Source organism: Phoxinus phoxinus (genome assembly GCF_949152265.1).
Source record: "Phoxinus phoxinus genome assembly, chromosome: 12".
Lineage (NCBI taxonomy): Eukaryota > Metazoa > Chordata > Actinopteri > Cypriniformes > Leuciscidae > Phoxinus > Phoxinus phoxinus.
The window spans coordinates 17234852-17247479 of record NC_136887.1 but is presented as its reverse complement, the minus strand read 5'-3'; the positions used below and the strand labels follow the sequence as shown (position 1 = coordinate 17247479).

General features: G+C 36.8%; 2 protein-coding genes across 6 annotated transcripts in view; both read right to left on the bottom strand.

The window, feature by feature from the left end:
* stag2b (STAG2 cohesin complex component b) overlaps window positions 1–4164 on the bottom strand; it is a 29695-nt gene extending 25531 nt beyond the window's left edge. Inside the window, exon 1 of one of the 2 annotated variants that reach the window (XM_079630823.1) lies at window positions 3919–4164. The gene's annotated coding sequence lies outside the window, so the exon portion shown is untranslated. The remainder of the gene's footprint in view (window positions 1–3918) is intronic. The other variant, XM_079630822.1, reaches the window with a different exon arrangement.
* An 804-nt stretch (window positions 4165–4968) lies between these two features.
* xiap (X-linked inhibitor of apoptosis) lies at window positions 4969–12237 on the bottom strand. Of its 4 annotated transcripts, none has more exons than XM_079630818.1 (7): window positions 12037–12237; window positions 8507–9297; window positions 7845–7944; window positions 6926–7004; window positions 6374–6410; window positions 6070–6255; window positions 4969–5800 (listed from the first exon to the last, which is right to left on the bottom strand). In XM_079630818.1, exons 2-7 carry the CDS (start codon window positions 9276–9278, stop codon window positions 5610–5612), a joined length of 1365 nt encoding a protein of 454 aa, XP_079486944.1. In that variant the 5' UTR covers window positions 9279–9297; window positions 12037–12237; the 3' UTR covers window positions 4969–5609. The 4 variants fall into 4 exon arrangements, with proteins under 4 accessions (XP_079486944.1, XP_079486946.1, XP_079486947.1 ...); XM_079630820.1 differs by having other exon boundaries at window positions 4989–5800; window positions 6054–6255; window positions 12037–12208; XM_079630821.1 differs by having other exon boundaries at window positions 4989–5800; window positions 6054–6252; window positions 12037–12204.
* Window positions 12238–12628: the final 391 nt, after the last annotated feature.

Sequence of the window (12628 nt, the reverse complement as noted above, 5' to 3'; positions counted from 1 at the left end):
TGCGGAGTGACATGACATACTGCTTGGCTAAAATGTATATGACGCAGCGGTTTCCAAAATCATTTGAAAGTTCAACCTATGGAAACTGGATCTCGGGTATGGAAGATGTGTATAGACCAATCGGACACTGTTTTACAGCTGGAGCGTGCTTGGATTGGTTTCATCACTCAGATTGACAGGTCTTGATTTACCATGCTCCATAGAATAGGAGCGCACAACAGAAACAGCGCTGGAAGATCATCCAGTGCTTCCGGGAACCCGACTGTTGCACACTCTATACTATTACTTTTGTTTTTTGATGCATCAACCAGGATCTTATCGTTTATTCTATGTACTTTTATTATGGTGTTTACACACAAGTAAGTAGTTATGTTCAATAAAACAAAATCACTTGTTTGGAGGGTTTTTTTGTACACTTGGTTGATTGTGTTTTTCGATATTAAACGGCTAGCCTACCTAATCCATTGCATGGATTGAAGACATAATTTTTTATTTATTTTTTATTAGGATTAGCCCATCCTAATTAATTCACCCCTTGGAATTATAAGGTTCTATCTGACATTTTTGTAAAAAAATTGTTATTCACATATTCTTATTCTGTCACCACTTCTTTACATTATGTGATGTTGTTTTTTTAAGTTGTGTACATTTTGGAACTTTTTATTTAGAAAATAAAAAGGTTCTTTCTACACGGTCGAATGGAATGCATAAACTTTAAAGCTCAATATCTCAAAACCAGTCAGAATGCAGATAGAACCTTATAATTCCAAGAGTGGGCGGAGCCAACTAGATCTTTTGGAGCGTTTTGCTTGTTTTGATTCTCTGATTGGTGGACTTTTCTGTACATCATCATGGGTAATGTAGTTTTTCACCACGAATTACAATGTTAAACATGATTATTTTAAAACTAAGTTGAAATAATGCAATCTGATGTCTTCAACAGAAGCAAATACCATCGATAAACAACCTCATAGCTCACAGTATTGTTGTCTTTAAAGGTTTATGTTATCATTATAAATTGATTTTACTATGGAATAACTGAATTGAGTTTTTACTTCCGGGGTCCCGACTGTTGGACACTATACTATTACTTTTTTCTTTTCTTTTTTTGATGCATCTAAATATTCTGAACATAAAAACCTTTCTTGGTTGTTTTAAGAAAATGTGAATAATACAGTAGTCAACATTTGAAGGGGATCAAAAAAGTTCATCAAAGTTGTCCTAAGACAAGAATGGGTATTGTTCAAAATTCATGTATAACTTTGATGAAAGGTTTTGGTCCACTTCAAATATTGACTACTGTATTTACAATTAAGTTGTCAAAAATGATTTATTTAATATCCAGATATCCTAAAATAGTTAGGAGTATGAGTTACACTTCTCATTTCTCCTTGCTCAGAGGAAAAAACATGACAGCTTACACCAAACTAAATTTCATACCATAAGTTAAGAAAAGTATTATGTTAGAGACATTACTGAGTGAGGAGTTTACTGCACCTAGTGTGAAGAGCAGATGGCATCTGCATTGTCACAACAAGAGTATTTTCATAAAAGATTCAGCAGGTTTGGCCTTAACTCCTCAGGCATTTAATTCCTCAGACAACGTCGTTAAAATAAAAGTAAAATGACTTGAGGAAAAATACCAGTACACCAAAACAATAGCAAATGTGTCAAGAATTAGAGTGCCATGAAAGTGACACAGGCTGTAACAGTTCTGAGCTGTGTGCCCGCGGTTCAGAATGAAAACAAGAAGGCGTGGCTGTCGAGTCTGTCATATCGCACTGCTTGCTGATTGGCTATCCAGATTCCATCGTTTACAGGAAACATCTCCGAGCAAGAGCTTCATTCTACCTCTGTGCCCATATAAGGAAATAACACGTCCACCCTCCTTTTCACCGGGTCCAATCAGAGGTCGACAGTAGTGGACGTAAACATGAACAGGGAGAGAAGGAACCCGGTCACCGCTGTAAAAATGACGCATTTTCCGACACTGCCTGCCTATTTTTTCAAACGGATCATTTTGTTTAATGTATGTTCAACTAATATTCTGAAAGAAGAGCAAGTATATTATGATAATTTACATGGCCCCAGTACTTTGATTTCGGGGTCATATATGTACATAATAAAGAGGGGTGACTTTTAGTATTACAATGTTTGAGAATTAAATAGCACAATAACGGAGTACTTTATCACAGTAAAGTGGCCAATAAAACGTTCCTCTCTGTACCAAATACAGGGCAAAGCGTGTGCCGTGAACGTGAGAACTGTTATGTAATACCTAGCAAGTAACAATAAGCAGCACATACGCGTGTACGGTGCAGCCACGCAATAAAGCTCAACGTTCTTTACCGAATGATCGTCGAGAAGGCGGGAATTCAAAAGCGATAGCATCATCATCGACAATGCGTTCGAAGGAAAAGTGGCGCCAAACGACGTTTCCATCCACAGCCATTGTGCTTATACACACACGGATGACAGTGACAGCTTAGCCCAAAACTAATACTGCACCATTATTTCATCCCATGCTTTCCGGTTCCTGTTCGCTATCAATATGTGGACGAATTAACTGTGTAAATATCTCAAACACATAACTGTAAAGTTGGGCTCAATGTAGTAACGTTACACAAATGGAGTCTAGATATGCCCCCGCCTTTCTTTTTAGCATATACCGATCAGATAACTTAGCTCATCTAAAAACAACTGGTTTTCATACAGGACACCAAGCCAATTTAACAAAACATCCTCAAACTCAAACATCGGAATGACTATAGTAAAAAAGCGCACAGATCCTGCACGCAAACAACAATGCATATGTTTTTGTCAGTATACCTATTCATCTTAACGCATGTTGTATATAGTGCATTAGTATTAGCCATTTTACCAAGTGACAGATGAATTTGCGCCAAAATACCGTAAAGTTTGATTGGACACACGGCCTCTGACGTCAACAACAAAAGATATGGGAAGTGTCTTTCCCCTTTTTAAAAGTTGATCAGCAAATTTATTTTGCTGTCGTACATAAGCGCTATTAGCTTATTTTATTGTATAACCTAATACCCTGTCAAAACAGAAGAACGACCAGTTTTGGGTCACGACCCACTGGTTTAACGTTAACGTTACAGAAGTGAGAAATAATGTGATATACTAATGTATGGAGCTAGTATGTGAAGTTGAGTGCTGACTGCTGCTGAGATCAGGCGGACGCTAGCAAACTCCTCCTCAACGTACTTCTTACCACGATATTACTTCATTACTCGCAGAGTTTTACGTACAACGCCACAATTTTCAACGTTAAATGATGAGCTTGTTAGTGCAAATGTAGACTACAGTCGCGAAAACGAACAATAATTTCACGGAACGACTAAAAACACGATCAGAAGGGGGGAAATCTCCATCTTGAAGTCGATCCAGCACAGCTGTTTTCGGGATTCTCCATTTTGGCTCCGCTCGTTTCCAGTCATTATGCACGCGCATCTACCACACGCGTACATAAAACGCGTGAAAAAGGACAGCGAGTGTGTTTAATATTGACAACGAGATTAAATTAGCATAATAGCTGCGCCATCAGCTTTTTTTCTTCTCGGAAAGAGGGGGAAAAACATCGCGTCCTCGTCCTCCATCTTGCCTCTCAGTTTGTGTTCCTGACTGTGCAGGGTAAGGTTAGCCCGCTAGCTAACTGTTTACCAATGAAAGGCCACACTATACGTAAAATATATTCATTCGTGAAGCCAAGTACGCTTGTTTATATCCACAAGGAGTCGTGCGAGGTGTTTTTTATTAATTAAATACGGCGACGGAAGCACGGCGGCTCGTTTCGGATCCTGTCCCTCGCTTATCAGGCTAGCGCGGCTAACACATCATCCAAATAACCCTAAAGCCACTAATTTCTATAAATCTCTCCGCCATTTTACCACTTACCCGATCCTCAGGGTCGATTCCGGGTTGTTTATAAGGACTTCTTGAAGAGCTAGATGGACTCCAGTGGCTTAAAAGTGCGCTTTCGCGGCTATTTCATGGATGTAGTTTGAAAGTGGCGGTCAGAGGCGGTTTTGGACACGCTCTTACCCCGCTTGCTCCGTTCGGTTTGTTGTTCCGATCACTCAGAGAGAAACTGCTGGTGTGGAGCTGCCACCTGGTGCTCAGTGAAGAGATTGCAGTGAGCTCGAGGCCCTTTAGTGGTCGAGGCCCTTAGGTGCAAATGCTCAGTACAGTAGACGCTAGTGCCAGAAATGAAAGGGATAGTTCATCCAAAAACGAAAATTGTGTCATAATTTACTCCCCCCATGTTATTCTAAACATGTATACATTTCTTTATTCTGTTGAATACAAACATCTTAAATAATATTGGTAACCAGACATTTGACGGCACCCATTGACCTCCATAGTATTTTTTTTCCTACTATGGAAGTCAGTGGGTGCCGTCAACTGTCTGGTTACCAACATTCTTCAAAATATCTTCTTTTAGTGTTCAACAGAAGAAAAATTCATACATGTTTGGAACAACTTGATGGTAAGTAATGACCATTTTAATTTTTGGGTGAACTGCTACCCCTTTTAACTTTTTTATTGTTTAGGCCTATGGGACAATATTTACCAACTAGAATTGATTTTCATAGGAATTTTAAAATAACACTTTGTCCTATTCATATATATATCTGTAGATTTGTCAAAAACACAATTTCATCAATTTAAAAAGTATTATAATGCACAAATACGTTTACATGAAAAAAAAAAACTAATCTGACAGCTACAGACCACTACAGTTTGCAGAATAACTTACTAAACCTGATGTATAGCAACATAATTAAATGTATAAAATGTATCATATTCATTGTCAAGCAGGCTGAAATGATGATCCCTATGGAAATTACATTTTGATATCTAATCAAGTAAATTGTGTTCTACTGCTGTGAGCATAACAGCTTTTAGCCTCACATTTTCAGCTTATCAATTTTAAAAGTGACAGATGAAACAGAGAAAAAAAAGTTATGTTGTGAATTTCACTTTATTATCATTGCCAAGCATAATAAAACATTCTTAAAATAATTATGATCACAGAAAGGTATCGGAAGGAAAAACAAGTTTGGACTGGTAAAGTTAAATCAACCTTGAACATGATTAAAATTCTTAAGCAATCATTATTTAATAATTAATAAAAGAGTAAAGATAAGATACATTGTTTTTTATTACATGATTATGCTAAACGAATAAACAGAATGAAAATAATGATTAAAAAGTAGTCTAAATAAAGGCACTATGGTGTTTAATATCAATCTGAGTTTGTATTTGAGGGAAGCAGCTATATGGGGGTATGAAGAGATAAATAATAAAGATGTCTTTCCCTGCAATATATTACATGTTAAATGATGTAGTGTGTCCCTGCCTTGTTCAAAAGCAAACATAAAATGTACAGCGTGTTCTTTTCAGGTCGTAATGAAAAAATAAAACAATATCATTTTATCAGAGTTTAGTACATTTACAGATATATACACCCACACACACAGCTTAAATCAAATTTGACACATCTATGTGCAATTTTAGGAATGATTATATTCTGCCACTTTCAATGCACATCCCCGTTTCAATTGGAGTGCTGGTTTCTTTGTCTTTTAGGCATTGTAGGTCTTTATCTTCTGCGTGATGGTGGCACAGCAGATGGGACACTTGTCCAGGGATTCTGAACATTTTTGACAAGTGACCAGGTGTCCACAGGGAATAAAGACTGTGCTAATGTCACTGTCCATGCAGACTTTACAGAGTTTCTCCCTCTGGAGTTTCTCAAGTTTCATTATGGGGTCCTCTGCAGAAATTATGTAAGAAACAAACACAATGTTAAAACCACAGTAATTAAGTGGAGGAATAAAAAAAAAAATATATAATTAATAATAACAGCAACAATTAATGGTTCTCTGCTTATTTTATTATATGATTTTCAAAAGTTATCAATATGCACGGTTTGTCATGTTATTTTTAAGACTATGATTAAACAATTTTATGTTTCAACAGTTGCATCGTATTTGCAGGTTAAAGAAGAGGGGGAGACCGTTGCATACAAAGCAAAGCACTTGCCAACTCGCTCAGACACGTCACTGGCGCTCTCCTGTGCACGGATGTCTTGAATAAGAGCCTCCACTGAAGCATAGCCTTCATGGTTCTGACGTAACTTCTGGAGAATGGTGGTCTCCACTTTGATGGGGTCCAAACCCATATCTACAGCCTTTTGTGCAATCTCTGACTGCCGGACTTTCTGTGCTGCTGCAGACAAAGTGAAAATCAAATAAACGTCTGCTAAAGACAGCATGTTCCCATGCAGTTATTTAAAACAGTGGTTATTCATTGGATTTGTCCGTAAATTGAGCTTAAAAACCCTTACCTTGCTCATGACTTGAAAAGCCATTCTGACTTGACCTCTGTAAATAATAAATATGTAAGATTACATGGCTACACTTTATTTGGTAACACTTTATTTTACAGTGTTCTTGTTACATTTTACTATAATAAGTACATGTAGTTAATTAATATTACTCAGTCCTTAAAATGTATAATTATACTGTAACAATGACACCTTATAATAAAGTGTAACCCTTTATTTTACAGTTTGTGTACCGGTACTTACAATGTACTTACAGTGTAGTTACTCAAGGAAACACTTAATATTAGGTAACTACGGTACATGGGTTAAGGTTAGGTTAAAGGATAGATTCAGGGTTAGTACCTAGTTATAACCCAGTTGTTGTAATTTATATAATGAGTACATAGTATACTATGTACATGTGGAACAGAACTTCTAAAATAAAGTGCAACAGTAAAACTATTTACAGCAGAATCAAAGGGTATTTTCAAAGAACGTTCATTAGGAATTCTATCAATTCAACACATTCAACTGAAGTACAAGTGGTTGTGTAAAATATAAGAAAGTACTCACTGAATGGACTCCATTCGGATATCTCAGTTGTATATGATTGACATATTGTCCTCCCTTTTCTGCCAGAAGGAAACTGCAGCTGGGGGTCGATTATAATAATTTTACATTTAGAAAACACATTCTTCAATGTTTACCTCACATGATCTTTATCTAAAATATGCAGATACATATTATATATTTTTTCAAATGTGTTTTTAGATTTAAATATCAGAAAAGATGGTAACATTTACAATAAGGTCATATTAATGAAAGCATTAACGAACATTAACAAATATCAATCAATAAATATAACAAATGTATTTATCATTATTAATGTTGGTTAATAAAAACACGACTGTTCATTGTTAGTTCATGGTAACCAATGTAGTTAACTAAGGTTAACAAATGGAACCTAATTGTAAAACATTCAGACAATATTAGAGATTATAATTTAGCGTTTTTGCTTGATATTATATACACTTATGCCTTAGCCATCATATAATGCACACTAAGTTAAGTTAATTTAAACAATTTAATAACACTGCTAAAATGTAATCTTTAGCTAATCTCAAAAAAAATATCCATTTTTATATTGTACATTGTAATGTTGAGACACCTAAACTCGCATTTAAATTTTTGATTTCATATTTGAATGGTTTTCCAAAAATCAATTAAATATATTTACTTGCGGTACTATAAAAAAAGTATAGAATTATTAAATTATATTTATTCGCCCATAGGACAATTTTCAGCCAGATTTTTTATATTGGTGCATTCCTACTTTTCTGGTTGCTCTTGGAAACTTGTACTATCTACTTTAATTGTATGCAAAAGAGTATACCGGTAAAGATGAATGGTCATTAAGTTAAATAGGCCTACCTCTTTTTGCTTTTTTTTCTAAACATACCTCAAAGTCTCAATATATGAAAAAGTAATTCACCCTGGATAGTGCTTGGCATGCTCCTCCCAAGGGTCTTCCTCAGGCGTCCAGTCCTTCAATCCTCCTCCACATCTAAAGCAGAACACACGATCTTGTTCTCCTATATGACAAAACACCAGGACATTTTAGCTCTTCCATCGTCCTGAAGTAAATGGGTTAATTGAAAAGGTTTTTAGTTAAACACCTGAAATAAGGTCTGTGGTTAGCACAAGCTCAAGATATGTTCACATTTTGTTGAGTCTATGACGTACAGCATATAATTTAGTGATTTTTTAAAAGCTTTTACACTTATTAAAACGCGTTTGCTAAACGGACTACAGATGTTCTCAGGGACATTAGATGTCATCAGACTGAATATGTAAACTCATCTACTTTAACCTACGTTTATATTTTAACTTTTGCTGATTGCATTTGTGGATACTATCATGATGATGAACAAAATGTGCAAACATCAAACTTTTGTTGGTCACAGAGATTATTTTCTGCAAAATTACCTAAAGGGTTTTTGTCAAGGGAGCCAGGGGGACGCTTTTGAGTTGGCCTACAAAAATACATCATCACTGCAGCACTCTATTCTCCAAGTATATCAAACAATGCTAATGACTAATTAATACATTAACTGAATATGCATTTTTACATGGAGAAACATAACAGTAAGTTACCTGTGCTGTAGAAACCAGCTCTGGCCAGCCTCTCAGGATCTATGGGGTGTTGTCTGTCTCTGAAGCTATCAAGACGCCCCTCAAAAGTCTCCACGGAGGCTATACGGCCATTCAGCCTGGGTCTAGGTGTTGTCAGCGGCACATTGCCCGCATCATGGCCCAAGATGAAGAAGCAGTTTGGGAAGTGCTTTGCATGTTCATCCCAGGCAGTGTCATCTTGCTCCCATCCTGCCAGAAACCCCCCACAACTGAAGCACTGCACATTGTCATCTGTCCCACAGTAATACATCCCTGCTGCCGCCAGGTCATCGGGCTGAACTGGAGCGTTTGCAGGCCAGTCCCTGAAAGTATTCAGCCGAGCTTCCTCACTCTTCATGTGTGGCACAGTGGGATAAATGGTCTGATCCTCCACCCCTCCTGTGCGGAGGAGGAACTCTCTGGATTCGGCCACTTCGTCGTAAGCAGAGCTGAGGACGAGGCTGGAGGTTCGCAAGCCGTGAGCACAGCTAAGGAACTTGCAGCCGGGAGATGCTTGCTGATGTCTCTTCAATGGGGTATCCCCTCTGTTCCAGTCCTCCACAGTCGCATGGCAGCTAAAACAGCGCACCTTGTCCGCCTCGCCTGTGAAATAAAAGCCTGCACGGGCCAGTCGCTCCGCTGAAATTTCTTCAGAACAAGGGAAGTGCTGGAAGGAATTCAGACGATCACCAATGGCGGACCATCCAACTTCACCATCAGCTTCATAGTTGCCATCTTGACTTGAGTGTGCCATAGCAGCAGTAACAAAATGTCTGTCAAAATAAAAAAATAAATATATACACTTAGCAGTCAACAGTTTTGAATAATAGAGTTGTTTAATGTTTTTTAAAAATAAGTTTCTTATGCTCAGCAAGGCTGCATTTATTTGATCAAAAAATATAGTAAAACTAGTAAAATTGTAAATGTAGCCTAAGGCTTTATGAAGTTAAAATATTATTCTTTGATGAATAGAAAGTTCAATTGACCGTTCGCAAAGACCCGCCCCCCTTAGTTACTGTCGCTATGTCCGACAAGCTACGCCTCTCTCACGCCACACCATGTTCTCACGCAGTGAAAAATACATTGCGGATCAGAGGACACTGACAACGCGCTGACAGACAGGACAGACCAGGTTACTTTTCGGTTACTTTTGATATTAAACATATTAAACAAGTCTCACCTTTCAAATCTGGTCATTTTTTAAAAGAAATGTAAACAATAAATACCGTTTTGTGGCTCTTTAATGTGTCTGACAGATCGCTGTAGAGCCTCAGTTAAAGCTGCTCGTGAACCGATCATCTCTTCCTTCTAGTTCATTTATAGCATCAAATAAACATGAATAAACATAAGAAGGAATGTTGTTTTAACCGCGGAAAGGCGTCAGTACACACCGTTTTTCAAGTTCAAATCCTCCCATGTTAATCTACTAACTCTCCTGACTGCTTTGTCAGACAAAATGGCAGATGGGGAAGTATGATTGGTCAGATCACCTGTCAATCAAGCTCCCTGCAAAGGGTCAAATTGCATTTATTTGACATTTTTTTAACACTATAATTGCTTTAATCAATTTAATGCGTTTTTGTTGAATAAAAGTTTTTTTGGCAACTTTTAAATTATAGTGTAGTATGGTTTGCACAAAATATTAAGCAGTGCAAATGTTTTTCAACATTGAAAATAATACAGCAGTTTCTTGAGCATCAAATCATCATATTATAATGATTTATGAAGGATCATGAGACTCTGAAGACTGGAGTAATAATAAATAAATAAATTTGTTTTTACATATTTAATCTAATAATTGGAGCCTTGGTGAGACTTTAGTGAGAGAAAAGTTTCATTATTCCAAACCGGTAGTGTGTAAGTCATGAGCACTAGCAGGTACAGATTCAGAAGAAAAAAGAAATGTATTATGCTAAATAAATACGTGTTTGCTCAGGTCAATAAGGCAAGTTTGAGCAATGAGTGTTTCAGGAACACTTATATGTTGCCAAAGAGGTCATGTGTCATTTCCGTGATATCAAATTGAGTCACTGGGACAATGTGAACTGTGAACATGATGGGCTAAGCAGCACATTCCATAGCTTTTATAAAACCGCCTGCGTGTTGTATCTAAAGTTACAGGTACATTGTTTGTCCATGATTCATATCCACCAGTAGTTCATTGACAGATCCTGAATGGATGTCTATAGCTGCAACTGACCTATACGATTGGGGTAGTAGGGGTACTAGGAATGCAAAAAGAAAGCTGAAGTTATTTTTGAAATAACTCAAATGCATAACCTCTGGGAGTTATTCAGAGTTGCTGTCACTTTAAGAGACAGAGGCGTTGTCAGTCACATGTGCACCGCGCCTCTAGCATGTGTAGGGCTTCAAATATAACACTATTCACTTCTTCCTCATGAAGCCACACTACACACTGACTGAAATTACCATAATGTGCTCATCATCATTACATCATATAGTTGTACATTATGATTCAAACATCTTATGTAACTTTTTTTAAACAAGGGGAATGGCTGTGCCGTATCTAATCATCTTGTGGTATGTGTATTACATTTAAAAACATTATCACACCTTTCTATGCATCATATATAACATTCCTAGAGTCAAAAGACGTCCTGCCCAAAGATTCCAAGAAACTTGCAGAAATGTTTTTTCTGCTAATGTAATTTTATAGCTGTGCTTTTGAACTGCAAGAAAATTACACTTAAAAAGCATTGAAATAACATCTGTATCTCTAATGTAAAATATAATAAGTTATGCACTGTAATACAATGTAGTATAACAATAGGCTATATTATTTATGCAAATGCAATCTCCATAATGTAATTATAGAGAATCTTATTCTTCACACAGCTCAACCTGTCCAGTTAATTTCACACAAAGACCACTTTTATAATTAGACATTTATAATGTATAACATAACTCTCTCACACACACACACACACACACACACACACACACACACACACACACACACACACACACACACACACACACACACAGTGAGTGACCATATTATACATATATAATGTATAACATATATATAAGGTCAATCATACCATTTCAAAAACCAGCTAGACCACCATTAACTGGTATGACCAGATGGTAGCTGGTCCAGGATAGTTACAAACAGCTACAAACTGTTCCAAAAACACAACAACAGTCTTAAATCTTAACAATCACCATATAAAAGGAGACTCGATAACATCAAAGATATGCATGCGTTGAGTTAACTCATGGCACGCCATACGGCTGGCGGTTTCGGTTTGACAGTTCGTTCTAAGTGACTTTTGTCCATCACTTTTCTCCTTTTGCGATCAACAGCAGAAGCCCGATCAAGGTAGACAAAACATTTAAAAGGAGGGCGGATCAGAGAGAGAGAGAGAGCACAGTGAGACTATGACCTTAAAATGACAATCAGGCTGTTAAGATTAAGTACAACGTACTAGCGTTAGCGTTAGCATTAGCTAACATTCTGTTGTGCCATAAAAACCTTGACGTCTGCTTACCTTCGGTCGGGAAACACGTTACTCAGGGGACATCAACTTCAGTACGTCAAAAGCTGCACTCAGTTATGCCCTTGGACGAAGTAGCTAAATAAATAGTAGGATACGCAGAGGGCGGAATATGTCAATGGTGACAACACAGACAGAGATCTGGCTCATGAATATTCAGTAATATGACGTTCGTAAAGCTGATTGGCTAAGGGTAGCTTGACGTCCAATGATCTCAAGTTAAACAGTGTCAAAGGTCGGAAATTTGCATAGACAGTATAGGTGATCTTTTTGGATTTCGCTCTCTGCACCAACTTCCAAGTTCCAGGGAGTTTTGTATCGTGTTACGAGAAAATACCAACCACAACGTTTTTCACTTTGCCCTAACACCTGAATATAGCCTAAAATAGACATGAAGACAAATAGTTTCCGCCACGTAATAATATATATATATATATATATATATATATATATATATATATATATATATATATATATATATATAATATATATATATATATATATATATATATATATATTAAAAAAAAATAATAATAATAATATATATAGCTATAGCCTATATAATATATTATAAAGAAAAAAGCGA

Bases quoted from the DNA above. Each gene is read 5' to 3' on its own strand.
- xiap (XM_079630818.1), bottom strand. From the start codon at position 9,278: ATGGCACACTCAAGTCAAGATGGCAACTATGAAGCTGATGGTGAAGTT. The intron at 7,005-7,844 runs GTGAATTACTTT...ATCGACCCCCAG, and splicing joins CATGCCAAGCACTATCCAGG to CTGCAGTTTCCTTCTGGCAG. The intron at 6,411-6,925 runs GTGAGTACTTTC...TATTATTTACAG, and splicing joins ATCCGAATGGAGTCCATTCA to AGGTCAAGTCAGAATGGCTT.